The sequence below is a fragment of the Populus trichocarpa genome, chromosome 9 (assembly GCF_000002775.5).
Source record: "Populus trichocarpa isolate Nisqually-1 chromosome 9, P.trichocarpa_v4.1, whole genome shotgun sequence".
Taxonomy (NCBI): domain Eukaryota; kingdom Viridiplantae; phylum Streptophyta; class Magnoliopsida; order Malpighiales; family Salicaceae; genus Populus; species Populus trichocarpa.
Genome location: NC_037293.2, coordinates 9,713,386 through 9,741,292, shown reverse-complemented (window position 1 = coordinate 9,741,292; position 27,907 = coordinate 9,713,386). Strand labels below are relative to the sequence as shown.

The window sequence follows — 27,907 nt, the reverse complement described above, 5'->3', positions numbered from 1 at the left end:
GGAGATTAACCCGGATTTAAAAGATTCGCCCGGGTTTACTTGATTTTTTAATCTTTTTTAAACTTGTGTTTTTTTAATTTTATCTTTCAACATTTATTTAATTAGAGATTGAGCTTCATTATTATTTTTTGTTTGCTTTCTATAGGATTTTTTACTAATTTTAAAAATGACATGTGTGATCTCTGATCTTTTTAATTGTTGTTGTTTTTGTTAAATTTAGCTTTCTTTAAATAAATTTTATTTTTGAATTAAATTAAAATAATTGATTGAATATAAACTTGAGATGCTCACTTCATGATATTCTGTTTGGTTTGCTTTTTGGGTCGTTACTCTAACAGCACGTGCGACTTGATTTGATGTTATCACGCAGCTTTTCGCAGTGGCATTAGAGCCGTCTCAATAAGCTTTTTCTGGTGGTGGGCAGTGTTCACGACGGAGCGATAATGAGTCTTCAAAGGGCTTTTCTTTCTTCTCCTCTTAAGTATAATATTGACAATTTATTTTTATAATTAATTATTGTCAATATTTTTTATTCACTTTATTTGTTGACAATGCTTTTTTTAATCATTAAAGTAATCAATTTTATTGAACTCATTTAAGTAAAAGACCCGTGTTTCATACCTTTATTGCTTCTTTAAAAATGTTAATATTACTTAAAATACTTTTAAAAAATTTAACCTGACCCGCATGTTACTACTGGCCACCAATCTAAAGTGTGGTTGTTCATCAAGTCTCCAGATGATTCGGCTTTCAATAGCAACTCACCCCTCCTCTGATTTCTTCAATTTTATCACCATTTTTTGTTGTTTTTACATTCGGACTCGTTGAATAATCATAACTGAAGCGGAAATTGTGAGATACCTAAAACTTCTTGCCATGATTTCCTCAAGTGTATCGAGATTCGAGATCAATACGAGACGGAATTGAAGGCTTAACCCTTCATCGACTAGTACGGAATTTTACAGCCCAGCAACCATTATTAAAATGACATGGCAAAAACAAGAGTAATGAATGCAGCACAAAAGTTTTTTTTGCAATGCTACTACAATCATTAATTATTGCAAATGCATAATACTGTGATGATAACATACGAGCCCCAAAAATTAATGTCCCATATCACGGACAAAAGTTAATTGATACTTAATGGAACACTCTATACTGAAATGCCACATTAGAATTTTCCGGGAGGGAAAATAAAAGAAAGAAAAATCTTTCTATCGGACCTGATTTGCATTATACAAGATTGACATTGCTAGCCTAGAAAGAAGAGAGAAAAGGTCGGCTCAAGTTAAATGCAAATACAGTCTCCCTGCAAGCCTAACTTCCCTTCCATGACTTGCAACTCTTTGTATAGCAGGTTTTACTTGATTACAGCAATCTGCCCCTGACCTCATCCAGCAAATAGCCGAAGTAGAAAGAGGAACAATCACTGGACTTGACAACTCAGCCGCTTGATACAATCTCGTGAATGGTATCACTGACGGCTTCATCCTCAGATCTAACAGCCAGTTTCATTGCAACATCCCTAGAACCATGAATTCCAAACTGCAACCGTGCAAGCACCCTCACGTTGCCTAGGAAAACACCAGATAGTAGACACGTGTGTGACCTTGAATTGGTTGCAACAACCTCTGTTCCCTGAACACCACAGAAGACAAGACAATATATAAGAACATCAGCTAACAGAGATTATAGGGACGTAATTCCAACAAGACTTCAAATATCAAATAATGATATCATACTTGAAAAAACCAAAAAGGACTACTAAATGATAAAAATAGTTCAAATTGAAGGTCTCATTAGCATTATGCAGTTAATGATGCGGTCCTATGCAGCTCAAATATTGCAACTCTAATCATCAAGGGATAACAGCGTGCATATTTATGAAATGATATCAGAATACCAGCATTCAGTGTGATCAACTTCAGAAAGATGATCAGCGATTTTCAAGAATAGGATAAATTTATGGAACGATATCAGAATACCAGCATTCACACTCCAATAGAAAGGAACTTTCACCTCTCCGGCTATGGCCTGATTTCTTAATTCAACCGGTTCTGGTCCATTCTTATTTTTTTTATAGATAGTCAAATTTTCTGTAATTAACTTCATTGTGTAATCACATAATGATAAACTAACCTCACAAGGCTGCATCCCAAGAAGGTTGATGACAGCGATAACAGCTTCAGCCAAGTTCTCCCTTGGGCCAAGGCCATATTCATCCACATGCTCAAATTCATCTCCCATGCTTTCCCAAGCATTCCTGAAATTGGAGACTCCGACCTTCATCATGTAATCTGCTGCAACAACCTCAAGGTCCTCCAGTTGGTATTCATCTTCAACGCCATCCTCCTCTGCCTCACCAGTAGTTGGATCAACCTAATAGAAAACACCCAATACAAAAGAGTCAAAAAATTATACCAAGAACTATATAGTGGTTGTGAACAGAAAAATATTCCAACAAACATTTGCATTTCTTTTGAATAAACTAAACCAAATATCTAAATGAAATTACTTCGTTTTCTGTGAGAGCAAACAATTCAAACCAGTTTAATATATCAAAATAGCAAATTAACCAAGTTAAATTCCAAAAACGTTTCATGCACAATAACTTAGAAAAGCAAATGCATGCATCGTCACAAGAATAAAGCAGGAAAATGTACCTCTTTAACAATGAACCTCAATGTGTTTGAAAACTTTCCTACAGCAGTGATTCCCTTAGGCTTCTCAAATGCCACAAAGGTTTGTCCAGGTGTATCATAAGGAAGAGATCGTAAAGGCTTGGATGCTACTTCTGCAAAGTTATCCGCTTCTGACGAATCCACAATAACAGAGACCTGAAGTCAACAGAACAATTTGATAAGATAGAACCGAGTAGACAGAAAAGTAAATACAGCTCTCCAAACATGTCATTACATTTTCCAATAATTGCTCAGGAATCGTGTTGGTGCAGTTGTACTGGAACACGACATGCCTATCAAATATGTGCTTAACAACATTAACTGCATATTCTGTTTCTGCTTCTGTAAGCTCCACAGGTGCCGAGGACTGTAGAAAGAAAGAGGAGAAATAAAGAAAGCTCAAATTTAATCATTCCTAACTCAGCAATTCAAAAACATGGTGTGCCATGTGGCTAATGTGGCAAGAAATAATTTGGATATAGAACCTTGAAAGGCTTCCCAAAGTCCGAAAACTCTGGAATAGAGGAAAGAAGCCTTTCGTAAGCATCAACGGTAGATGGAGGACCAGCCGGAGGAGCACCAAGACCAGTTGGCTTTTTGCCTGGGGCTTTCTTCTCAGCAAGCGGCTGAGACTTGACTTCTTTTGGAACAGAATCAATATCAAAAGGCTCTTCAGAAGGCTCCTGCATAAACAGAAAACACATGAGATGAATACAATAGTAGTGCAAAATGGGTAAGATAGAACAGAAAACTCACATAATTTTTCAAACTTGTCTCCAGATTCACAAGAGGGATATCCAGGTCTCCAAAGAGAAAAGTCTTTGTGTCTCTATCAGTTTCAACCACTTCACCATCACCCCCAAGTGTGCTGAGATAAAGTGTTGTTCTATCACGAACCTGCGGACAAGGAAGAGGAGATACTTCAAAAAAATAACATGTGAAAAAACAAAACAAGTTTTTGAAGAGGTAGGATTGAACATGATTATCAAACAGCGTTCTTTCAATAGGAGGCTCATGCATGTGCACACAAACATATTCATGGACTTAAACTCCATGAGATGTGTATGATGCTAAAAAAAGTAACGTGTCAATTTATATAAACTTTGCAAAGTGCACTATTCTAAAGAAGCTCACCTCATCATCACTGTCAAAGATACAGCGCCTCAACAGGACAAAAATTCGTGGCTGCAACACAAAGCAACAATAAATTTTCCAGCTCATGTAAGAAACAGTCCGTCTTCAATGAAAGTAGTCATACCAGATACCACAGGACACAAGTATGCAAAGATCATGCCCACAGTACCTTCAGTGCGTCAACCATAGCACCAAATTTTGCCAGAGTGCTCACAGCAGCAGCCCGGACAGTAGCATTCTCAAGATGCACACGGTTGTAGATATAGCGTATGTATTTGCTGGGATCTGTGGTCTTTGGGCCTTCAATCCCCAGAAAGTGGAGTATCTAATAAGGCGAATGAAATAGCAACTAACAAAGTTAGATGGGGAAAAAAGCATAACAACAGCAATAAAAGCAGCGATCTTATGAATGACGAGAAATGCTACCTGTGTGGATAGATAGGTAAATTCACAATCTTCAATAAATTCACACAAATGAAGTAAACCACTTTCCTTTGCTTCAGGGATATCTCTGATAAGGATCACAATTGAATCTACAATAGCCTTTTTGTACTCAAATCCTCCTTCCTCCCTGAGAATGTTGCTTAAAAAGTTCATCCTGAAAGTAACAGCTAAGAACATTAGCACGGGCTATGTAACAAGGGATTATATATATATAGAGTGAAATGTCCATGAAAACATATAATTTCAAACAATAAATTCTCGGAAATATTGCTTACAATGATCTATACTTCAAGGGAAACTTCAAACACAGTGACCTTATGGCTTCCACAACAACAATTTTGAACTCATCAGCTATATCTGACATGAAATTTGTTATCTGCTTCATCAAGCGATCCACACTTGATTCATTTCCTGTCTTAAGTAGAGTGGTGATTGCAAGAGTGGCAATGCTTCTGTTCTGGTCAGAAATTAAGCTCTCCATATCAATGTTGCAGTTTGTGACAGCCATGGGATGAGTCATGGCCACCTGCAAAATATTCAAGTCATAGTCAGCATATATGATGTGAAAATTTCCAAACAAGATGATGATAAATCTTTTCAGGTAATCAACATCAATGAAAATTGAGCAGTTTAATATTTCACACACTCCTCTCGTGAACAAAACACGGGCACTTTCACTGGGACAAAGCACAAAAGTTCCAACAACCCCATCACCAAAATCTGATTCCCCGGCATTCTGGAAAACTACAAGAGCAATACAACACACTCCCTTGCACAAGCAATAACCCTACAATCTACATTACTAGCATCATAACATTCGACCATAAAAACAGCCAGTCATAGCTGAAAGTAAAATCATAACCTTGTTCAAAGTACGGACAGCTGCAAATCTCAGCACAGGCTTGGACGAACTCAAGAAGAGCTGGAGAACAGTGATCGCTGGAGTCAATTCTCGGTTTGTCACACCACTGAGCTCTGTAATTGCTCTGGCAGCCTCAAATATCACCATTTCAGCCTTATGGCGCAGACAACTCTCCAGAAAATCATAGAAAGGACGGTCCCCTGTTTGTGTGTTAGCTGACTCACGAATAACCTGCAAAGAGTAATAAAGCCATCATCGTAGCTCACATTAAATGAGTGACAAGTATCAAAATATATGTCTGACTAGAATAGACGAACCTGACTAGCATAACGTATTAAGAGGCATTGAGCCATTGGTGAGCGAACAGTTCCCCTAGTCAAACTAGTAACCAACTTACTAACAGCAAGTCGATCGTTCTGTCGTATCTGCAAGTTTGGAAAGCACAAGGATTCTTTATGTCATTGATATGTTTAATTCTACATAGGACCTCTATAACAGTTATTTTTCCAAGAAAGCAATGAGGCAAGGCAAATTAAACAAATTTAAAATCGACCATTAAATTTATTTCCTGGGTCTCAACTGTTATGTGAAATACAAACTCAGACACTAGTAACATCAAGGCTGTCATGCAATGACCTTATGAAGAGCAGCACTTCAATTCTTTTATATATAAAATTTACAAAGAAACTCTCAATGCCACGTCATTATATCTTCACTTAAACTTCTTCTACCAACAAAACCATAGGTCGTTATTTGATTTAAATCTCATAGGAGGTTCCAAATTAAGAAGAAGAAAAATCCATTAATGCTGATCAAACTGGAAAATATACTTACCTGCTGGAGCAAAGCCAGTGCATGAAATTGTACAAGGGCAGCCCTTGACTGTACAGCTTCTTGAACCTCATTACTCCACCTTTTGACAATCTCTGGGTTCGTCTGAAAAACATTAACAAATATATTAGAAATTTTGGAGAGGGAATTAGAAAAGAAAACAATTTGCTACAAGGGCAATTAATCAGTACCTGGAGTAAATGAATCCCACTGACCAAGGCTGCACTAGCAACTACTGGATTCTTGTCAACTATTGCTTGTTTCAGATATCGTTCGATCTGGGTAAGAAGGGTTCCATCTGTTATCCGACAAAGCACACGAATGGCATTTGCTCGGTACATATCAGTCTTGCTATTCATGTCCTTCATTAGGGAGCTTGTGACAATAATAACCTGTTGTTGATAAGGAACATAATTGGTCAGTAATCAATACTTTGTACATCTGCAAAAAAAGATTAGACTTGAAAACAAAGTTAAAGCATAGCATATAACCTCATCTGCTGATGGCGATAATTCCTTTATAATCAAATAAACCATTCTCCTCAAACCAAAATCTTTCGACTGGAAAAGCTTTGTCACGGAAAAGAAAACTTCTGTGGCTTCAGTCTACATAGATATTGAAAGAAAAATTAAGACATTTTTCCATGTATGAAGCTTTAATATAGGAATTACGAAAACAAATTCATCCAAACAGGGTCAATTACACAACAACAACAACTCTTTGAGAAAACAAAAGGATTTTACAATTCCTAAAATATTTAAGATTTAAGCTCTCTAGCAGAAACACTATACCTTGGTGAAGTAATCTCCTTGGTTCAGTAGATAAAGAAGCTTTGTGATAACCTGCAATGAAACAAACACACCAAACCCCGGAAACAAACTAACTCCGGTTATCACCTAAAAATACAAGCTACAGCAAAAGATTAAGGCAACAGAAAACAAAAACCTGAGAGCATCTTCTCGGATCAAGTTGAGGATCATTAAAAACCCTAGCTTCCTGAAGAACAGCGCCCTTCTCAATCCCCAAAAACGGAGAGTACTCTGCTGTAAAAGTAAACATTACACGGTTTAAATATTAAACGCCAGCCAAAATTACACTCAATTAAAAAGTAATCCTCAAAGAATCTACGATTCTGAAGGACAGGGACTAATTAACAAGGAATTACACGAATTGGATCAATAATACAAAAAGTCACACTATATCACGTTAGAGCAGGTGAATTTAATTGGATTTAAATCGAATCAACAATCTACATTGTAATTTAGGGCTCGAAAACACCCTAGATAAAACACAGATCAGATCAATAAATCAAATCTCACAATCTCGGATCCGATTCTTAATCAAACAATACTTAACCAAACGCATTCAAATTATCCAAAATGGAACAGATCCAGAACCATTATTGATCTGATTCTATCACCAAATATTTGGAAATGAATCCCTAAATTGAATCAAGAAAGCCTAAATCGAACAAAGAGAACGGTAAAAGAAACGGTGTCAGTTCGTGCAAAAATGTAACGAATTATCGAGAATCAAGACAAGCTGAATTACCTTCATCGTCGTGATCATCGTCTTTTTTCACGAGAGGTTGTGCCATCGCCAATTACGTTAATAAATTGCAGGATATGTGGTTTATTGCTTGATTCTCTTCTTTCAATGAAGGCACGAGTGAAAGTTTTAGAAGAAGAGCTCTCTCTGTGTATTGTTTTCTTTGTGTCCTGTGTGTATTGTGTTTTGAAGAGGAGCGGATTAAAAATCTCATGGGAGTGAGTGATGTGGAGTCTGTTAGAAGTGATGCTATTAACAAATGAATGAAAGCCACGTTTATGTGGAACTGTTTTTCTCCTTTTCTAACCTCGGGATTCTGGGTTTAGCTTCTAACAGCCCCTTTTTTTGTTTTAAAAAAAATATTTTATTATTTTTTATTTATTTTAAATTAATATTTAATTTATTTTTTTAGATTATTTTGATTAATATGTAATACCAAAAATAATTTTTAAACAATAAAAAAATTATTTTAATATATTTTAAATATAAAATATTTTAAAAAATAATTATCATCACATTTTTAAATCACCAGTAATCACTCCCTTACAATCTTGGCTTCGCATGTGGGAGATAAATGAAGGAGACAGTCAAACTGGGTTTGAGGTGGCATGACAAGAATTCTTATTTGTCTTTCGCTTTAAATATATTTTTTATTAATATATTTTTATATGTATTTTAATTAATTTTATAGACTCTGAAATTAATAATTATATAAACCTTCAATAATTTTAGAGTTCGTGAGACTCGAACCGATAATCTCTAAGAAACAAACCTAAAACCTAACTATACCTTTTAGAATTTATAACTTTAAATACTTGCCAAGACTATATATAATATGAATTGGGTTTTAAATTGGATACGATATGTCATTTGGCTTTACTGATTAAGCTGTAATAACTAAATTTGATTTAAATCTAGATAGAAAAAAATATAAAAAATATTATTTAAATAAAAATAATCAACTTAAATTAATCCAACAATTCATATATTTTTTGAAGTCATATATAAAATGGCTACCCATGATTTAAATCATGAAAGTACATCAGGTGGACTTTAATTGTTGGTTTTTTATGTCGTTTTTAAAAAAAACCTTAAAAATTTTTATAGTGATCAAGGGGTAATTATTATGGTTTTTTAGTTATTTTTAAAATTTATTTTGGAAAAATAGATAAATACAAGTATGAAAAAAATTTATTTATAAAAATATTCTTATTAAATTTATTTATATTTTATTCTTCTTCTCCCATGTTTATCTATTTTTTTAATGTGATTATTGGGATGTAAATAATAGATAACACTATTGGCTACTGTTCCATCCCATGAGCAGCTCAATTTTCATACCGTGTATGGACATTAATCGTTTAAGCTGTGTAAGAGTATAGTTGCAGTTATTTTTTAAAATATATTTTTATTTAAAAATATATCAAAATAATATTTTTTTTATTTTTTAAAAATTATTTTTAAAATCAATGCATCAAAATGATATAAAAATATAAATTTTTTTAATTTAAAACAAAGAAAAAAATATTAAATTTTTAATTTTTTTAAAATAATTTTAAAATATAAAAACAAACAGGAAGGAAGTTAGAGTTTGCAACGTGAGATTAAGGGAACGTTTGGGAACGCGGCTGGCTGCGTTCCCAAAAAAATTGAAATTTTTTTTTTTTACTAAAATTAAATATGATTTATATGTTTTGGATCGTTTTGATGTGCTGATATCAAAAATAATTTTTAAAAAGTAAAAAAAATCATTGGTATGCATTTTAACACGAAAAGTTATTTGAAAAGCACTCGCAACCACACTATCAAACACGTTCTAATAACGCTGGCTTGGCATTGCTTATTGGAATGTCTCGTGTATAATTAAGCAGTCGTATTTGGAATCATTGGCACTAGCTACATTCCGTATTTAGCTCTCTAAACAACAGTTTTTAACACGAAAAATGTACTGAATCCACCGCAAGAACTCCATGGATAAACATGAATGGTTACAAAACAAAAAAATAATAATTCGATTGATATTAATATTTCTCATCTTCTCAGAGCTTGAATCTCTCCTTAATTTGTAATTAAAAAATGTTCCAGTCATTTCTTCACTGCTGGGAGAGGAAGGGTCGAGCCCATAATCGCTTGTCTAACCGGATTCCCTACTTGCATATTCACGTGCTTGTAACATCTGTTTCAAACTTCCATGCTTTTCTGGCGTTCCCATGCTTGTTTTATGGAAGGCAAATTAAACTTTATGATGTCAGAGCAATGGAAGGTTAAAAATAAAAAATATTATTTTAACTCATGTTTTTTTTACATGCTTTAGATTAAATACTAAATAAAATATCAAAATATCTTTTCTCTTTTAAAAAAATATTTTTAGGCATCTCTCAAAAAAATCAAAACCAATAAAGTGAGGTCAATAAAAAATTAAATCAATTACAGTTATAGAAGGAAAAAACAACATCAAACTTATTAGAAAAAAAAAAAAACACTTGCTTCTTTCACTTTAATACAATTAACTTTTCAAATAGTTTTTTTCTACTAGAGTATATATAATAAAAAAATTATATTTATATTATTCAAAATACTATATATTATACTGTGAAAAGGTATTTGCATAACAAGTTAAAAATGGCTAATCCCCGCTTAAACTATACATGCTATTGGTCAAAATGGCAGATACTTGTCTTAAAAAATTGCTTTGACTGTACCCGAGAAACACGTTGGCTTAAATGGGTTACCAGCAGGAAATTGCTTCACACGGTAGACATTCAAGTAGTTGGCCATCCCAGGGATAACATGACCGTATCTTGCCGCGCTCTTTAATTTTGAAATAAGATTTTCTTAATTATCTAGGTGGTGGTACAGTGGTAAGAGTTTGGGATCAAGAGGTTTGTTTCCTCTGTGATCTCAGGTTCGAGCCCTGTGGTTGCTCATATGATGGCCACTGGAGGCTTACATGGTCGTTAACTTCAGGGCCCGTAGAATTAGTCGAGGTACGCGCAAGCTGGTCCGGACATCCACGTTAAACTAAAAAAAAAAAAATTTCTTGAATGGGAAATAGAGGGTTAATATCAATATTGTGGCGGCTAATCAAGATGTTAGAGATTCTATATAGAGTGATATTGATGTTATAGATTAGAAACTAACTTTACAATTTTAATTTTTGAATTTAAATGATTTTTTTAATGTAGTATGTATTAACTAATTAATAAAATTAAATTCAAAATAGTATCAACCTTAAACTTTTAATTAAGATTATTCTTTATCTCTAATATTATTTTTCAATTCTCTTTTCAAAGAATGTAAAATTAAATAATTTGAATTTATAGGAGTTTATTCTCTCTTTTTTTTTCAATAAATTTTTAGAGGTTGAACTAAGAAAATAATTAAATAAAGATAGCATTAATCTTCTATGTATGGATAGAAATAGAACTGCGAGCATTATTGTTAGTGATCTTTTATTCAAATAAATTAGACATGTTAATGCATGTCATTTTGATGTACTTATGAAATCGAGTTTTAAATAGGTAAAATTCAAGCATGTAACTAACCCAATTAAACTCCAATAATTTAACACAACTCAAGGAAAACCCTACTTTTTCTTAATATTTTTTTAAAAACTCAAAAAATATATAATTAATTTATAAATTCTTAGTCTCATATTTTTTTTATAATCTATATTTTCATGAAATATTTTTTATTTTTTTACTTGATTATATATAGTATAAATCCAAATTGATTGTTTTTTTATCTATTCTAAAAAAAATATTAAAATTTTAGATTTTTTTTTTAAATTTTTTTAGTATAATCCTTTGGCCGGCTCAAATTCCCGGCCAAGATTGTTGGGTACGAGTCTCCTGTGCATCACTGTGATCACGTGGTTTTAATAGCAATTCTATTGATTTTTTTTTCTTTTTACGTATTATTGCAAGTTGAGGAATCTTGTACTTCTGAGAATATTCCTAGAACCACGTACAGTTTTATAATCCAAAAGCAAACGAACAAATTTCCAACGATTTTTTTATATAAAAAGCCTCATGTTTTACAGTTTATTATTATTAATGATTTTCTTTTGATTTTCAGCAATTTCCTTAAAGTAATTTTGACAAACTTATAAAGCAACGGTAGTTCTTCAAAAATCGCCCCAGGCAAATGGCTATTTTATTATTGAATTAGATAGATTTTGAATTTTTCAAATAAGAGTATTTCATATTTTATATTTTTATATAAAAATATTCACAAACTAATCTAAAATATAAAAACACATTAAAAACAATTAAAACTGTTACGACATTCTTGTAACAATCTTAAAATACAAAAGATAAATTAAGCTAATTCTCCAATATGATAATAACGGCAGTTAACTCGAAACACAATACGTCACCGAACGAACTGTCATTCCAGAACTTTCTCCGAAACAAGATAAATAAATAGATTCCATAAATTACAGGTCACTACCAGCTTTCACTAACCAAGCAGGCTCTAATAAACTACAAAAAGTCCGACCGTCTCAGCTGAGCTCAAAAAAGAAAAGAAAGAGAGAGAGAGATAAAAACAAATGAGCGTCTCCTTTCTCCTCCTCCGCAAGAGTAATTAGCAGAGAGAAGATCTGCTCAGTACTACTCTAAACACACCAAAAAAAGAGAAGAGAAGAAATCTTCAATCTCTTTCCTTCTCTTCTATTTTTCAGAAACCAAACAGAGATCAATCGATTAAAACAAAGATGCCTTCCCGTAGAAGAACTCTCTTGAAGGTCATCATCCTCGGAGACAGCGGGTCAGTCACCTTACCTACCCCTCCCTCTATTGCTAGTTCGATTTTGAATTCTAGGGTTTGCCTAGGCGGATCTTTCCAGATCCTAAATTTCTTTCTGATTTGTAGAATTGTTTATCTATTTGGTTGAATTATACGTTTTTCTAGTACCCAGATTTTTCTCAAATTCTCAGGCTTTGATCTGTATTTTGGATTTAGATTAACTTTGAATGCCTTTGCCTATGTTTGTTTGCTTTGATTGATTTCAATGAAGTAATAGAATTTGTTCGCGATGTGCAGGGTAGGAAAGACCTCTTTGATGAATCAGTATCCTTTTGACCTGGTTGTTATCTCACTAGTAATTGTTTTAGTATATAAAAAAAATCTGTATTGCATGCTATACTGCGAGATGTATCCTGTTTTGGTGTTGTTTTTCTTGACGTAATGCTTTTAGATATGTAAACAAGAAGTTTAGCAATCAATACAAGGCGACAATTGGAGCTGATTTCTTGACTAAGGAAGTTCAGTTTGAAGATAGGCTCTTCACTTTACAGGTTGGTAGTGCTAGTAGCCTAAGCGCCTTGTTATTTCATTGAAGTGACTCCAATTTTAGTAATGTAGTAAAATTGTGCATGCTTTCGGGAGTTCATAGATGCTTTTTTGACGTGTATACTTTTGGGAACTGAGAATTTGACTGACATTGCAAAATTCTGTTCATATCATTACGGTGTGTCGAGTTGGAATGGATTTATGACTCATTTTATTACTTTGTAAGAACAAAACGAAAATGATTTGAATTGAATTGAATAGAAGTCTCCATATTAACCCTAATAGAATACATGTAAAAGAAAATCAGTAAGTAGTTTCCTTGGAACTTATTGTGTCTTTGTAAAAGCTCACATGAGTTTTGATGTCAATTTGTTTCACACCATCCAATTATATCAACTGGACAAAAATGAACTTGAGTAATTGTATTCCTTCCCATTTATTGGATTCCAGATGGGGTCTAAGTTGGTCACTGTTCCACATTGATTGCTGTGTGCATTTCGTGTCCTATGGCGTTAGGTTGGCAATCTACCTGTGCCAATACTTGATTATTGTATATCCTGTGCAACTTGATTCCATGTGTTATTGCAGAAACAAAAAATTCTCTTGCTTGCCAATCATGACATTGGATTCTTAGTCAACCCTCCTGTGTGTCTCAAACTCTTAGAGTATTTTGTTGGATTGCTGCACCCAAACATTTAGCAAATCCTTTTATTTTGGCAGATCTGGGATACTGCTGGGCAGGAAAGATTCCAAAGCCTCGGTGTTGCTTTCTATCGTGGTGCTGATTGTTGTGTTCTTGTATATGATGTCAATTCGATGAAATCTTTTGATAACCTTAATAATTGGAGGGAAGAATTCCTCATTCAGGTATTGCTCTATTTATTTTCAATCTTGCAGAAAAGCATATCTATCAAAATCTATGATTTTATTTTGAAGCTGATCTGCGATGATGATTTGAGAAAAAATTTGCAGGCAAGCCCTTCAGACCCAGAGAATTTCCCATTTGTTGTTCTTGGAAACAAGGTCGACGTGGATGGTGGAAATAGCAGAGTGGTATGTATCTTGAATGTGTCACACAACACTCCCCCCTTTATCTATTCCTTTCTGTGTAGATAAACATCCGCTTCTTGTGAATTCCAGGTTTCAGAGAAAAAGGCACGGGCATGGTGTGCCTCGAAAGGGAATATCCCTTACTTTGAAACCTCTGCCAAGGAAGGCATTAATGTTGAGGAAGCTTTCCAATGCATAGCAAAGAATGCCCTGAAGAGTGGGGAAGAGGAAGAGATGTAAGTCAGAAAGATAAGCATATCTATTTTCACAACTCACCCTTTATTTCTGCTTTTAGTGAATACATTGACTAGTCTGATAAATTTCTCACACCAGAATCTGAGCTTGCCATTTAAATACAGTACTTATTTTGGACTGCAATTAGCTAGTAAGATTGGTGAATATCTGATCAGCAATTAATTTGGACTTATTAACTGCTACTTCATTTTAAAAAAATCTGTTCGTTATTTTATTAATTTTCCTAAAACATTGAATAGTGCTTGTTATCTTTTTAACAACGCTAACAGATACTAATGGCACTCTCTTTGTTTTTGTGTCTCCCGTGCAAATTGTGGCATGAAGATACTTGCCAGATACCATTGATGTTGGAACTAGTAGTCAACCTAGGTCAACTGGATGTGAGTGCTAAACTATAGCCTGATTCTTCGGCAGCAATAAATCATCTTTTATAGTGCTACAAACAATTGGGCTGTTTTTAGCCCTTCCAATCGTTGTGTACGAGGCTAGACTGTAAATTAAGTGTTTGTGGAAAAAAGTTGTCCCGTAGTGCTGGATATGGTGCCTTTTGTGTAAAAACTGCTGGATTTGTTCATGCTGTTTGATTTTTTTCCAGGCGCCTCGCTGCGCCATTTGTTCTTGTTATTATTTACATCATGCTGTTACCTTTTCTTTCAATCAAGAAATTTGTCTGAGAAATTCAAATATTAAAGTTCATCGACATAACTACTGCAATTCTCATCTATCAATTGAAATTGCTATACTGCACTGCCTTAGGCCGTGGCTGTGTTTTGTAAACGAAGATTTCTTCGACGCAGTGCATAGATAAGTTAGGCACGGATATTCATCCTTGTGCCTGTGAAAGTAGAGTGGGTCCCAGGGTGTCCCGTGAACTGTTAAGCTGGACATTACAAGTTTACAGAGCAGCTTCGAGGCAGAGGCATTAGACCATATTGAACAGAAGTGCATATCACGTCAGAGCATCTGCATCAATTTGTGAATCCAAATATCCTTTTTCTTACATCTGACAGCCTGCATTTTGGAGCAGTAAGAAGTCATACAGGCCAATACAAACTATTAACACTAGCTATCTATGTCTAACATTTAAAAGATACTAGAATGCAACCATCAGCAAAATTTCAAGGTACAAGTTATTATTCTCTCCATTCTCACATAATTCTGAGTTGAATGGGTCCAATGATCTTGCAATACACCGTTGAGTTGCTAGTAAAGCTCCATCCCCACATTTGTTTTAATACACTGACAATAGTGGCTTCAAACGAGTAGATTGTAAAAGACACCAGCCCTTTTTTTTTCCCGTTCCAGGAGACTGCTGAGTGCAACATACCATCTAATATAGACACATACTTGTCGCACGATAATGATCCCGCAGCAGGAGATAAAAAGCGCCCTCAGGACCTACAAAAAATGAACTGCATAACAGATGGAAAAGAGTATTAGAGCTTAGTCGAGTCTCTACACTGCTAAGACGCAGAGGATACAGAAGTAGGTAAAACTGTGGGCAGATAGCATCATGTCAGTGGAAGGATATAAGAGCAAATATAAAAAGCATCAGATCTGCTTATCCACAAGGTATTTATTTTTAGATGGCTTGGGACATGTAAGCAAAACAAAATTCATGTTATACAGCTATAAGATGGAAATGTGACAGGATATCAAATGCAATAAAGTGAGTCAGAAATACCAGAAAAGGGCACTCACTTGGTAAAACTAGCCATAACTGACCGGTGTATAAAAATCAATGCAGCTCTATTCACAAGCATTCCAAGGAACGGCTACTTTGTCCCAACTGAAGAAAGTTTTTCCTGACCAGAAGGTCGAATTGAATTTCCTGCTGTAGTTGTTGTGGACACTAATGTGTCAGGGGTAGGAGCCAATGCACCCATTGGTCTTGATATTGGTGGCCTTTGGGCAGTCATGCTCATCGGAGGCCTCGGAAATGCATTTGCAAAGTTCATTGCAATTCTGTTGGCAGGTAATGACGGTGGCACTGCTCTAGATGAAGGTGGTAAACCAAGTCGGGATGCAATTATCTGAGCTCGTTCTTGGTAAAGTCTCTGCCTTGACCTGTCCAGTTGCTCCCTCACCCTCATTATTACACTATCCATTTCATTAAAGAAGGCTAGCTTCATTTCCAACTTATGTAACTGCACATATGGAACCATCCACAAGGTCATACTTCTATGGACAATCATAGATAACAGCGTAGAATGCCTACTGGGCTGTAAAAATACCTGCTTCTCTATCAAAGAGGCAGCAAGTTGTCGGATTTGGTCCTCTTCCTGGTTTGCAAGAAGTTTTGCCTTCACTGCTGCTGCTGAGAGGGCTGAAACTGCAGCACGCTTTATTTTATCAATTTTATTGTCATCTTTAATCACTTCACTGTCAAGCTTCTCTTTCTTACTATCTTTGGGACCCTCTTCTGCAAAGAACAGACAAATTAAGAAGATACAATCATAGAGGAAAAATCTCCCAGCCAAAATATCAAATTAACCATTGCAAAACAGAAGCACCATGGTGTCAAAATTCTCCCACCAAATTTCAATTAGACCTCCTCCAATTCTCAATTCAAGTGCACATGATTCAAAAGAATGATATACAAGTTTTGGCATGCACCCAGATTAATTTGCAAAATTCATGAATTCATCCAGGAAAAGCTTTGAGATGACATTATGTGGTTAGACTGTTTTCTTATTTCTCTTTCTTTTTAACCACAACCACTGTGACACACTCACTTTCTCAGAGCATAAAATGCCCACTGAACTCCATCCCACCCATTTATTTTTAACTTCATCCAAGATCCCTCTTGAATATACATATTTTTTTCCCCAAATCTGAAACACAGAGACACAGATACACGTGCGCATGCACGTACACACAGAGATAGAGAGAGGACCTGAAGTGGCTCCACTTTCAACCTTCAGACCCTGAGGCTTCACTTCTGAAGGCTGTGAAGATAACATGTCTACATCTGCTGTTGACTCTGTAGGCTGAGAGTGGTCTCCTGCATTTGATTTTGCTGGTTGCTGTGACCCATCCTTGTCTGCAGGCAGAGAATCTGACACCATGTCTACATCCTTTGATGCATCACCAGCTTGAGAGTGTTCATCAACTGACATTGATGCAACTGATTGAGAAGGCTCATTCTTTTCTGAAGACTTCAAATCAGACACCATATCCACATCCTTAGCCACCTCCGTAAGCTGAGAATGCTCTTCGGCTGATGATACTTCCAGTGTTTCCTTAAAGGAACTTGGTGGACACGCTGACTTGGGTGGTATCCCATCCGATTCCTTCACAATACTAGGTGTGTGGTCCTTCGGTAACTCTGAATTGCTAGATTCCTTTGATCTACAAGGTTCAACTTCCTCGTGAGAGACAGCTGTCTCTGCTTCATTTACAGCATTTACTTTCTCTGGGGAGTCACCCTTTGATGTATCCAGTGGTTTCTTCTCTTCTGGAACAGAGTCTCCAACTTTCTTGTCTCTGTGATCATCTGACAGGTCTCTATCACCTAAACCTGAGGTAGGGCTATTCTCCTTCTGGTTTTTTTCCTCTTGCTTGTCCTTTTGAGCATCATGATCAGCCATTTCAGTAGCAACACTGCAAATCTCTTACTCGCATGAGACACATAACCCATAAATTGGAAAGAAAATTAAGTTCTAGTAAAGGTTTACATACCAATCACTGCCAGATGGTTTCTTTCTCTCCTCTGGTGGATCTTCCAAAAGAAAGCAATGCCTTGCTGCCAGCTGCATGCCAGGATAGTTGCTAGACAAGGATTTCAAAGAAGAGCGGGCTGAAGCAGTAGCAACATTAGGTCCCACCAATCTTGCCAGAAATGATGCCTATTGATGAAAGGAACCATAAGTTGAAATATATTAGCAGCATTTTGTAATGAGTTATTGCATACAAGGTCTTAAGCCTCAAGGTCAATCCTTTTTTTTTTTTTTGCAACATGAAAACTTTATGTGAACGGAGAGAATGATACTACTGATTGCCAATCAAATGCAGGTAGAAGATGACTATGAATGAACCGGAACATGAACCTACAGAGTGGTCATGGTAGATGTACCTGCTAGGTGTAAAAGAGTCACCACGTTTTCACTTACATATATATTTTTTGTTATTTAGAAGCATGCTACAGAAACTTATCAGGTTTCCTTGCATGTTCATCAAGATAATTCACTTTTAAGTGTGGGAAGCACTTGTGTTTTCATCATTAATACTGGTATCAATATTCATTTATACTGGGCACATTTCTAGATGCATCCTGAGAAACATCATAGTTTTCAGCAGGCTAACATTCAACTTACCAAAGCCATGACAGGATTTCCAACTTCAGAAAATGAAAGTCGGTTTTCAGGAGTTGGTGAATAGCCAACAGCTTCAAATGCTTCTGTAAGAGCTCTGAGTGCAACATTTTCACCCATTTCTTCACTAACCTTCACTCCACTGGCATCTTCTGATTTGGAAATTTCCGGACCATTAATCACCTCACTGCTTTTCTCATTTTCTGTACTTTCCTGACTACCTTTTACTTCACTTGTATCTTCTGGTTTTGAAGCTTCCATTGGAGGAGTCAGGGGTTGATCTTCACTAGCACCTGTTTTACTCTCACTTGTATCGAGGACATCTTTAGGGCCAGATGTCTCATCAACGGTTGCATCAGCATCTACTGTTACTTTGGAAGTGCCATTCATATCATTGGTGACGTCAAAAAAGGCATCCTCAATTGGCATTTGAACAAAGTGCAATATACATTGAGCTTTTGTTTTTGTGGCAACATGTTCCGCAATCTCATTCCAGTTTTCTTTATAAAGTTCCAGTGCTTCAAGGAGAAGTAGAGTCTCCTGATCTGTCCACTTTCCACCACTTGCACCAGCAGCCTCAGCAGGCTCCATGAGAATAAAATCAGACGAGGACATGTTTGAGCCAAACTTTCCATTATTAAAGCAATCAGCGCATAAATCATAATCTGCCTGTCCAATAGGAACATAGTTAGATAGAATGCAATATATAGCCGGTTGGGGAATCAGGAGAAACTTAAATTCAGCAAGCGTTTGTAGCCCCATTCCATGTACCATATTGCTATACTGTAAAAAACTAATATTTGGCACATGCTTCTATCCTATCTTATGTGCCAACAATCCGAGCTACTGACTTAAAGAAATTCCATACTTCACAGACAATTGAATGCAAGTGGTGCAGAATTAAAACCAACAAATCCAAGTGAAGAACCAACCTGCTTCTGGCAATGGTAGCGCTTGCGAGAGCAATCAGCTGAACAAGAATTGCAGTGGTACTCAACAGATGGCCCCTCAAGCTTAGCCAACTCTTCAGCAATTGCCGACTCAGGAAACAATCTAGATGATGTAGTTGGAGCTGCGAGGTTAGGTTTAGGAACAATAGATGGACATGGTTGAATGGCTTCAAAGCAAAACAACTTTTCAAGAGATGAATCTTTCTTTGCCGCTTCATCACCATCAGCATTGGGAGCAGAATCGAATTGTAATGGATGAAAGTTAATCAATCCCCAATAATCTAAGAACTCTAGCACCTCTTGCCTTGCATCTAAGTCTGAAACTTCAAGTTCTGACAAATCTTTCACTTCAATAAGAGTGTTTGGATTAGAATTAAATTTTTTCATGATCCAATTACGTATCTCTAAATAGGTATCCGGTGTCCGACTTTGGGACTTCCCATTAAAGAATGAAGGCAGTAAACGCTCCTCAAGCGGGTGAATTTTTGTCCATGAAAACCAACCTGTAATCCAAAAGGGAGGAAACCAAAACTCATTGTCTGCCTCTACTAAACAATTCCCCCAATTGACTTATCACAAGAATTTAAAATTTTCACATAAAACAAAACACATAATTTCTCACATTCTCACTTCATGAACGGCAGTACAAAATGCACACAACTTGACCTAAAAAAACTTTGAAATTCAAGAATTCTCAAAATTGCAGCTAATACACGCACCAAAACCTAAAACTTTTCGCATTTTCTCAGCAACTAAACTTAAATTAACCAACTTGCCCAGAAAACATACAAAAACTTGAACTTCCACTACTTACCACAATGACTAGGCACAATATGAGCATTAGAATCACGAGATCTAATAACCTCAAACTCTGCTTCAATTTCTGTTTGCAATTCCTCCACCTTACTCCTCCTCTCCTCCTCCACCAAGGCCGCAGCATCCGGAACCGCCGTAGCTACTTTCTGCTCGACCTTCACGCCCGCTGAAAGCGCCGAAGAAGCCAAAATGTTAGGGATTTGTCTCGCTCTAGTGAAAGGACCGTTATGGTTCGAGAGATTAGAGATCGCAGCTTTCTCGCGAGTGAGCCGTTTCGATGGTAAAGGTGAAGAGAAAAAATTTGAGAGTGAATTCGCTTTCCTTTTGTGCCCTCCAGGTCGGCGCCTTGAAGGTCCAGGCTCAGCTGACGCCGGCGAGTCAGCGTAGCTCCCCGCCGGTTTCTCTTCCATTTTTGATTGATTTGGAGGGTTTTTTGAGTTACGAAGTGAAGGAGATGTGATCCATCTCCGTGGATTGTTATGGGCAAAGAGGAATTTTCATTTCCAGGTTAGTGAAGCAATTTTAAATATTTTGAATAGAAATCATATTGATTCCTAAAGTTTTAACATTTAGTCAAATCAGTCCTATTTCTTTGTTTTTAATTAATTCTGAACCTTTGGTTTTCAATTTATAATGGACTGACCCCTTTTAAGCTGCCACGTTTAGAAATATAAATAGTTATGGTACTCGTTTTTTTTTTGCTATGTGTTAGGTATTTTTAATTTTGATAAAATAATTATATATATAGAATTTTTCAAAGTATTTCTATAGTTTAAAAAGTTTTATGTTAAAATAAAAATTTATATACATACATAATTAAATAAATCAAAAATTATATATGCGAATAAATAAATAAAAAATCATTAATAATACCTAAAAATAAAACTTTAAAAATTAAAAGACTAATATAAATTAAGATATTTAATATCGAAAGATAAGATATTTATCCGGTTATGTTTGCTAAATTTATTTATTAAAGTAACATCATTTTTCTTGAAATTTATAACCTTTTCTTTCATTTATCATCATTTCTATTTAAAGTTATTAATTTTATCATCAGACATGTATTATTTTTGCAGGTATCAGAACTAATATCATTAATTTTTTCATTTTTTGAGCTAAGAAGAAGAAAATAAAAACATGAATATTTGATTAACCACAATCCAAATATCTAATGAAATGTTTTTTGAACAGTTAGATTTATAGTACATCATCACAAGTACAATCACAAAATTATAATATAATTAATAAACTAAAAAGATTATCTAAAAGTTTAAAATACACTTCATAAATTAAAATATTAAATCAACGTTATATACCAATAACACAGAGGAGTCCAATAACCACAAAGGCATCCTTATAAAAATAACATCCTAAAATAAGAAAGTTAAAAAAACTGTGAGCATTGAATAAAACCCTAAAAATAATTATTCATATAATTTTTTGTTACATCCATGCTAAGAACGAAACCTATAAATAGGGCAAGACTTGTAATTATAATTTCATATGCTTAAAGTTTTATGTGCTGTATGTTTTTTATCCAGTCTCCAAGTTTTGTTGAGTCATTGTGACCGAGCAAAAAGCACGAAAAAGAGAGAGAGAGAGGGTAGTTTGAATTAAAGTTTGTTTGGCTTACGGGATTAACAGTGCTAATGTAATTTACAAATAAATAAATAAATAAATTATGCAATAAACAAGCAGGCTTGTTGGTTATTGAGCTTTCATTCTCGGCTTCAATTTCACTATTGTAGATACTAAGTTCTTGCACTGATGGGCCACGTACAACATAAACCCAGAAAAGACATGATATAAAATATTGCCGTAACACATATTCATGAATTAACAGAATACATGAAATTTTTTTGAATCAAGGGTGGCAAGGATTCCCATCTGCCAGCCCAGCCCACCACCACTGCAGTAAAATAAGGATTTTAGTCTCTGCGTTCAAAATGGGACAGAGAATAGCCTGATTGTTAAGAACTTTTTTTTTTTTTTCTCAAGTGTTTTTTTTTTAATTATTAATATAGATATTTAAGCTAATTTATGTATACTTGACTAATTTTATAAATCTTAAAATTAATCTAATAACTTGAGATTTACAAAACTCTAACCGATAATCTTGAAAGATGAATTAAACTATTCCTCTCAAAGTTCAAGAGGTTCTTTTTTATCTCAATGCCTGGTGGTGAGTTTTCTTCCGATGAAGTATAAAGGGGTGAGTTTTCTACCGTTTTTCTCCTCTTCATTTCCCCCCTCAAACAAAGGTCTCGATGTAATCTTAAATTAATGTACTTAGATCACAATTCATCAATTTCAATTAAAGCTCACTGCGCAGAGCCAGACAATCTTCAACTCTCTCTCCAGCATCAAAATTCGTGACTTCCTTGTTTCTCTGAACTGGCAACTTTCCAGGATGTGGAGGGTTATATCATCAATCACTAGTTGACATCCAACAAAAGAATTACCAAGGCTGCAAATTCTACAAGTTCTACAACTGCTTCTCTTAAAGGGAAACAATTCTTCTTGTATTGCTCTCCTCCACAGATCAGAACATGGGGCCTTTGAAGCTGTCGAGTACGGACATAGCTGTTGCTGGGATGTAATAGATGGTTTACCAAACATAAATGACCTTTGGTACTTTAGTGTTTCTAACGAATGTGCATTTCTACCTTCCGAACACGGGGAATTGTTGGAACCGAAATTCTGCAGCAAAAGAGCAGTCTCCTTTCGCTTTCAAAGAAAGCACGGTAGCAGACGCCTTAAAAATGTTTCTTAAAATGGCTCACATCTTCTATGTATTGAGAGATTTGAAACATTAGAAAAGGTTTGATAAGAAACACATTAAAACGAGGAAATTCTCACAAACTTCTTATAGTAATATTACATGAAGAAAAAACATCTTACATTGCTTAATTAAACACGCTAGCTCGCTTATAAGCCCCTAATTAAGGGAAACATTTATTTAAGTATGTCACAAACCATAGCGGGCTTAGCTAAAATCACTTCTGCTCCATCGTAATTAAGAGACCTTGAGCATATCAACTAGCAACTTTGTCTCGCTAATTAGTTGCTATAAGCTGTAACACTTGGTCTTGGTTCAAATTCATCCGAAAACGATTTTTTTCCTTTAAGCCCGACACCATCATCATAAACTGATACGTTAGGTCCTGGTTCGAAGTCCTCCGGAAAAGAATTTTCTCCTTTAAGAGCAGCGTCGTCGTGGTAAACGGACACATTAGGCCTCGGCTCAAGATCCTCAGCAAAGGATCTCTCTCCTTTAACGACACCATCATTGTAAAGGAACAACTGAGTGTTTGGGTGGAAATCTTTCGAGAAGGACTTATCTTTTGCTGGTTTTATACCGTTGTCATAAGATGTAACAGTAGGCTGTGGGCCAAAATCCTTGACAAAATTATTCTTTTCATTGGACTCGGTTGTGTGGCAATCGGCTTTCTCATTGGAGACTGATGACAATGTGGTTTCGCGAATAAGGCCTTGTATTGCTTCTGGCATGGGCTGATCTTTCATGACAGCTCTCCAATACTCTCCAGTGTCTTTTCTAGCACCGATAACGTCAGCAAACTGCTAAATCAGAGAATTTTAAAAAAATATTAAAACATTATATTATAAGATTTTGATAGATAAAAGGACAGTACTGCATGCATGCGGTGCATGTGCACCCTTTATTCTATTATCATTGCAAAAAAGAAAAAGAAAAGGAACAAAAGCATACCGAAAAGAGTGAGAAAAGAACGAAGAAAGCGAAGGAGGATTTCATGTTTTCTTCCCAAATTAAACAGATCCTTCTAAAATTGTTTGATTGTATGGAGGTCGCTTGCATTCTTATTATATATAGGCAAAGAACAAGAAGAGAAAGGGAAAATATAAACAAGAAGGCTCGTGATTAATATATGGTCACTAATGATTCACGTTTTTCTTTTGTTTTGTTTTCATGAAAAGCTTGTTTAAACTTGTCTATACAAGAAAGAGACACTCTGTGCCATGGGATCTGTAAAAAGATTGTAGTGAAAGATGATTGGTTACGATATGCCCCTCAGGTTATCTTCTTCAATTATTAACAATCTTTATTTCCTTACACACAATCCTAGGTATATTTTTATGTCCCAAGCTTAATTTACGCTTATATTCATACTTAAAATACACAAAGTTAGTCATATTTGCTTATATTAATACTCATTTGGCATTTCAAAGATTCTGAAAATCCTCATCTTTTTAATTTTAAAACATCCTTAACATTTACTTAAATAATTTATTTACTATTTCTATACCTTAATTTCAACCACTTTTCAATTTGACCCATCTTTTTAATCTTAAAACATCCTTAATGTTTAATTAAATCATTCATTTACTATTCCTATACTTTAATTTCAACCACTTTTCAATTTGATGATTCAAGCCACATTCATATATTAATTTCAACATCATTTAAATCAAAGCTTTCAAATTAATTCTCCTCCTCCCTTTAATATAAATTTCACCCAAGATAAGGTTTTTTACTCGTTTAATTTTTTCTTCATTTACATATTTATTACATACAAGCCATGATAATTCCATATCAATTAAATCAACTACATGAACATGAATCTTTTATATCATCAATCCTTATCATTCAAAATGCACTAACATCCAACTACAACTAATTAAACAAGCTTACTTAAGTGTTTTTCAATTTCATCATTAATACATCAAACATGCTTGACACATGCAATTACACAAATATTTATTTGGTCCTTCCCTTTGCTATTTTCTTCTAAAGTGGCTGATCCTAGTCTGAAAATTTTCTTCAATTATTTATTATTTTGTATTATTTATAACCATTTTCGTCATAATTATATCAAACTACAATAATTTCACACTTCCCCCAAAATATCTTCTGAGAACCTTAATTTCAAAATTAAAGAATTATGCATTAAATTCGTTTCTTTTCATTCAAACTTGTTTAGACAATAAAATAAAATTCAAATACTAACTAGTCAAATTTTTCCCTCCTTGACCTCTTTTCCTCTTTTGGACGTGACTTCCTCCTCTAGTTTCTCCTTTCTTTCACTTGATTTTCCTATTAACTCTTTTCTTGAATGGTTTGGATGGTTTAAAAAACTCTTTAATTCCTTTATCTTGCTCCAATTCTTGTTTCTTTCTCTAAATTCTCTAAGTATGGAAGCTCGCAAGGTTTTTCTCTCTTTTCCCTTTTTTTTTCTTGTTTTGCCAAGAGTTAAAAGAAGGAGAAGAAGTTGTTGGAACTTTCCAGCTCACTCATATATTTACAAAAAAATATCATTAATGAGTTATATGTTATTTTTCTCTTCAACTGTCGTCATCATCTTTGTATGAGCTTTTAAAATTCTGGTTGATTTAAAATTTCAATAGGAATATATGTTAAAAAGACTTATCGTAAAATTTCAGTCTGATCCAATAATTTGATTGAAAGTTATACTTGAAAGCGCAAAATTGATCATCGAGTGATTTTTCTTCAAATTTCAAATTTTTCTCGTGCCCTCCTTACATAAACCATATTAGTTATCTCACTAGGTCCTCGTGAACATTTACTATGCTTAAAACTATTTACTTTATATTTTCTATCATTTTAGTTCTTTTATGAACTTATTATTATTTTACGATAATATTATAAATTACTAACCAGGTTTACCCCAATGCTCTTCCATGTCATGCTTAACTCTTTTTACTTAATTTAAATTATTTTCTATTATTTTGTAAGTGTATATTTTTTTCTAGGGGTTTGCAAGTCAGGTGTAAATCTGTCGCAATTAGATGATGATGTATTATATGCAGATTATATGGATAACCTAACAAATATATTTATAGATCAATGTGATAGATCTAGGCCTAGAAGGAGGTCCGGTCGTTCTAAGCAAAAAAATAATGACTTAAAAAAACCGTAACTTTTAACTCGATTGTTGAACCGAGTTTAAATTTTTACAAAAGTTTTCAAAGGTTGTTTTTTTTTATAATAGCCCTTACAACCCTATATGAACCATCAGATATTTAGATATTAAAAATCTCACTCAAGAGCGGGCCAATTTTATTATTTTCCTTTATCTTTTCTGGATTTCATACATTGCTTCCTATGATAGCGCAATCTATAGCATGGGGGATTGTTGGTGGTACTGAAATTCGGCAGCAAAAGAGCAGCGTCGTTTCCCTTTCAAGGAAGGCACGGTAGCAGGCGACTTGAAACTGTTTCTTTTTTAAAATGGTTAAGATCTTCTATGTATTGAGAGATTTGAAACACTAGCAAGGGTTTGATAAGAAACACATTAAAACGGTAACATTCTCACACACTTCTTATAGCAATATTACATGATATCATAATGACTGAAAAACATCTTACATTGCTTAATCAAACACACGCTAGCTCGCTTATAAGCGCCCCTAGTTAAGGGAAACCTTTATTTAATAAAGTCACAAACAAAAGCGGGCTTAGCTAAAATCAATTCTGCTCCATCGTAATTAAGAGACCATGAGCACATCAACAAGCAACTTTGTCTCGCTAATTAGTAGTTATAATTAGCAGTAGTACTTGGCCTTGGTTCAAAATCATCCGAAGACGATTTTTTTCCTTTAAGCCCGACACCATCATCATAAACTGATATGTTAGGTCCTGGTTCGAAGTCCTCCTGAAAAGATTTTTCTCCTTTAAGAGTAGCGTCGTCGTGGTAAACGGACACATTAGGCCTCGGCTCAACATCTTCAGCGAAGGATCTCTCTCCTTTAACGTCACCATCATTGTAAAGGAACAACTGAGAGTTTGGGTGGAAATGTTTCGAAAAGGACTTATCTTTTGCTGGTTTTATACCTTTGTCATAAGATGTAGCAGTAGGCTGTGGGCCAAAATCCTTGGCAAAGGATCTCTCTCCTTTAACGACACCATCATTGTAAAGGAACAACTGAGTGTTTGGGTGGAAATCTTTCGAGAAGGACTTATCTTTTGCTGGTTTTATACCATTGTCATAAGATGTAGCAGTAGGCTGTGGGCCAAAATCCTTGACAAAATTATTCTTTTCATTGGACTCGGTTGTGTGGCAATCGGCTTTCTCATTGGAGACTGATGACAATGTGGTTTCGCGAATAAGGCCATGTATTGCTTCTGGCATGGGCTGATCTTTCATGACAGCTCTCCAATACTCTCCAGTGTCTTTTCTAGCACCGATCACGTTAGCAAACTGCTAAATCAGATAATTAAAAAAAAAGTTAAAACATTATATTATAAGATTTTGATAGATAAAAGGACAGTACTGCGTGCATTTGTGTGCATGTGCACCCTCTATTCTATTTGTCATTGAAAAAAAAAAAACATACCGAAAAGAGTGAGAAAAGAATGAAGAAAGTGTAGGAGGATTTCATGTTTTCTGTCTCAAATTAAACAGATCCTTCTAAAATAGTTTGATGGTGTGGAGGTCGCTTGCATTCTCATTATATATAGGCAGAAATAAGAAGGCTCGTGATTATGGTCGCTAATGACTCACGATTTATTTTTTATTTTATTTTTGTTTTCATGAAAAGCATGTTAAAACTTTTGGTGTATATAAGAAAGAGACGCTTCATCATACTATGCAATTTGATAAATAAAAAAGATTGTAGTGAGAGATGATTGGTTACGATAGGCTCCACTCTGATATTCAAAATCCCTTTCGATAAAGATTGGTTTAGGAGGCAACTCATTTTCATCAATGTCGTGTTTTCTAGTAC

The 27,907-nt window shown here is 34.9% G+C and overlaps 5 protein-coding genes across 9 annotated transcripts; 1 reads left to right on the top strand and 4 right to left on the bottom strand.

The window, feature by feature from the left end:
- Nucleotides 1-971: 971 nt before the first annotated feature.
- Nucleotides 972-7,746, bottom strand: LOC7464033 (coatomer subunit gamma). Of its 2 annotated transcripts, none has more exons than XM_002313763.4 (18): nucleotides 7,504-7,746; nucleotides 6,898-6,995; nucleotides 6,744-6,794; nucleotides 6,444-6,557; nucleotides 6,144-6,344; nucleotides 5,956-6,057; nucleotides 5,439-5,546; nucleotides 5,122-5,352; nucleotides 4,535-4,785; nucleotides 4,242-4,413; nucleotides 3,985-4,140; nucleotides 3,816-3,866; nucleotides 3,438-3,578; nucleotides 3,167-3,364; nucleotides 2,917-3,048; nucleotides 2,664-2,837; nucleotides 2,140-2,379; nucleotides 972-1,638 (listed from the first exon to the last, which is right to left on the bottom strand). In XM_002313763.4, the coding sequence occupies exons 1-18, from the start codon at nucleotides 7,547-7,549 to the stop codon at nucleotides 1,444-1,446; spliced, it is 2,661 nt and encodes an 886-aa protein (XP_002313799.1). In that variant the 5' UTR covers nucleotides 7,550-7,746; the 3' UTR covers nucleotides 972-1,443. The 2 variants fall into 2 exon arrangements, with proteins under 2 accessions (XP_002313799.1, XP_024464525.1); XM_024608757.2 differs by having other exon boundaries at nucleotides 6,898-6,992.
- A 4,210-nt stretch (nucleotides 7,747-11,956) lies between these two features.
- Nucleotides 11,957-14,791, top strand: LOC7464034 (ras-related protein Rab7). Its single transcript, XM_002313017.3, has 7 exons — nucleotides 11,957-12,270; nucleotides 12,547-12,573; nucleotides 12,701-12,800; nucleotides 13,516-13,662; nucleotides 13,768-13,848; nucleotides 13,936-14,081; nucleotides 14,425-14,791. Exons 1-7 carry the CDS (start codon nucleotides 12,218-12,220, stop codon nucleotides 14,489-14,491), a joined length of 621 nt encoding a protein of 206 aa, XP_002313053.1. The 5' UTR covers nucleotides 11,957-12,217; the 3' UTR covers nucleotides 14,492-14,791.
- Nucleotides 14,792-15,032: 241 nt separating this feature from the next.
- LOC7456382 (SWI/SNF complex subunit SWI3D) lies at nucleotides 15,033-20,680 on the bottom strand. Its single transcript, XM_002313764.4, has 8 exons — nucleotides 20,178-20,680; nucleotides 19,346-19,866; nucleotides 18,417-19,082; nucleotides 17,782-17,948; nucleotides 16,997-17,703; nucleotides 16,335-16,522; nucleotides 15,802-16,247; nucleotides 15,033-15,512 (listed from the first exon to the last, which is right to left on the bottom strand). Exons 1-7 carry the CDS (start codon nucleotides 20,587-20,589, stop codon nucleotides 15,876-15,878), a joined length of 3,033 nt encoding a protein of 1,010 aa, XP_002313800.1. The 5' UTR covers nucleotides 20,590-20,680; the 3' UTR covers nucleotides 15,033-15,512; nucleotides 15,802-15,875.
- Nucleotides 20,681-23,020: 2,340 nt separating this feature from the next.
- Nucleotides 23,021-24,067, bottom strand: LOC127903885 (organ-specific protein S2-like). 2 transcript variants are annotated; one of them, XM_002313768.4, is made up of 2 exons: nucleotides 23,913-24,067; nucleotides 23,021-23,761 (listed from the first exon to the last, which is right to left on the bottom strand). In XM_002313768.4, the coding sequence occupies exons 1-2, from the start codon at nucleotides 24,018-24,020 to the stop codon at nucleotides 23,243-23,245; spliced, it is 627 nt and encodes a 208-aa protein (XP_002313804.3). In that variant the 5' UTR covers nucleotides 24,021-24,067; the 3' UTR covers nucleotides 23,021-23,242. The 2 variants fall into 2 exon arrangements, with proteins under 2 accessions (XP_002313804.3, XP_002313801.3); XM_002313765.4 differs by having other exon boundaries at nucleotides 23,021-23,764; nucleotides 23,913-24,042.
- Nucleotides 24,068-26,475: 2,408 nt separating this feature from the next.
- LOC7464039 (organ-specific protein P4) lies at nucleotides 26,476-27,676 on the bottom strand. Of its 3 annotated transcripts, none has more exons than XM_052455604.1 (3): nucleotides 27,518-27,676; nucleotides 27,162-27,384; nucleotides 26,476-27,014 (listed from the first exon to the last, which is right to left on the bottom strand). In XM_052455604.1, exons 1-3 carry the CDS (start codon nucleotides 27,560-27,562, stop codon nucleotides 26,713-26,715), a joined length of 570 nt encoding a protein of 189 aa, XP_052311564.1. In that variant the 5' UTR covers nucleotides 27,563-27,676; the 3' UTR covers nucleotides 26,476-26,712. The 3 variants fall into 3 exon arrangements, with proteins under 3 accessions (XP_052311564.1, XP_052311565.1, XP_002313805.4); XM_052455605.1 differs by having other exon boundaries at nucleotides 27,162-27,381; nucleotides 27,518-27,674; XM_002313769.4 differs by having other exon boundaries at nucleotides 26,476-27,381; nucleotides 27,518-27,674.
- Nucleotides 27,677-27,907: the final 231 nt, after the last annotated feature.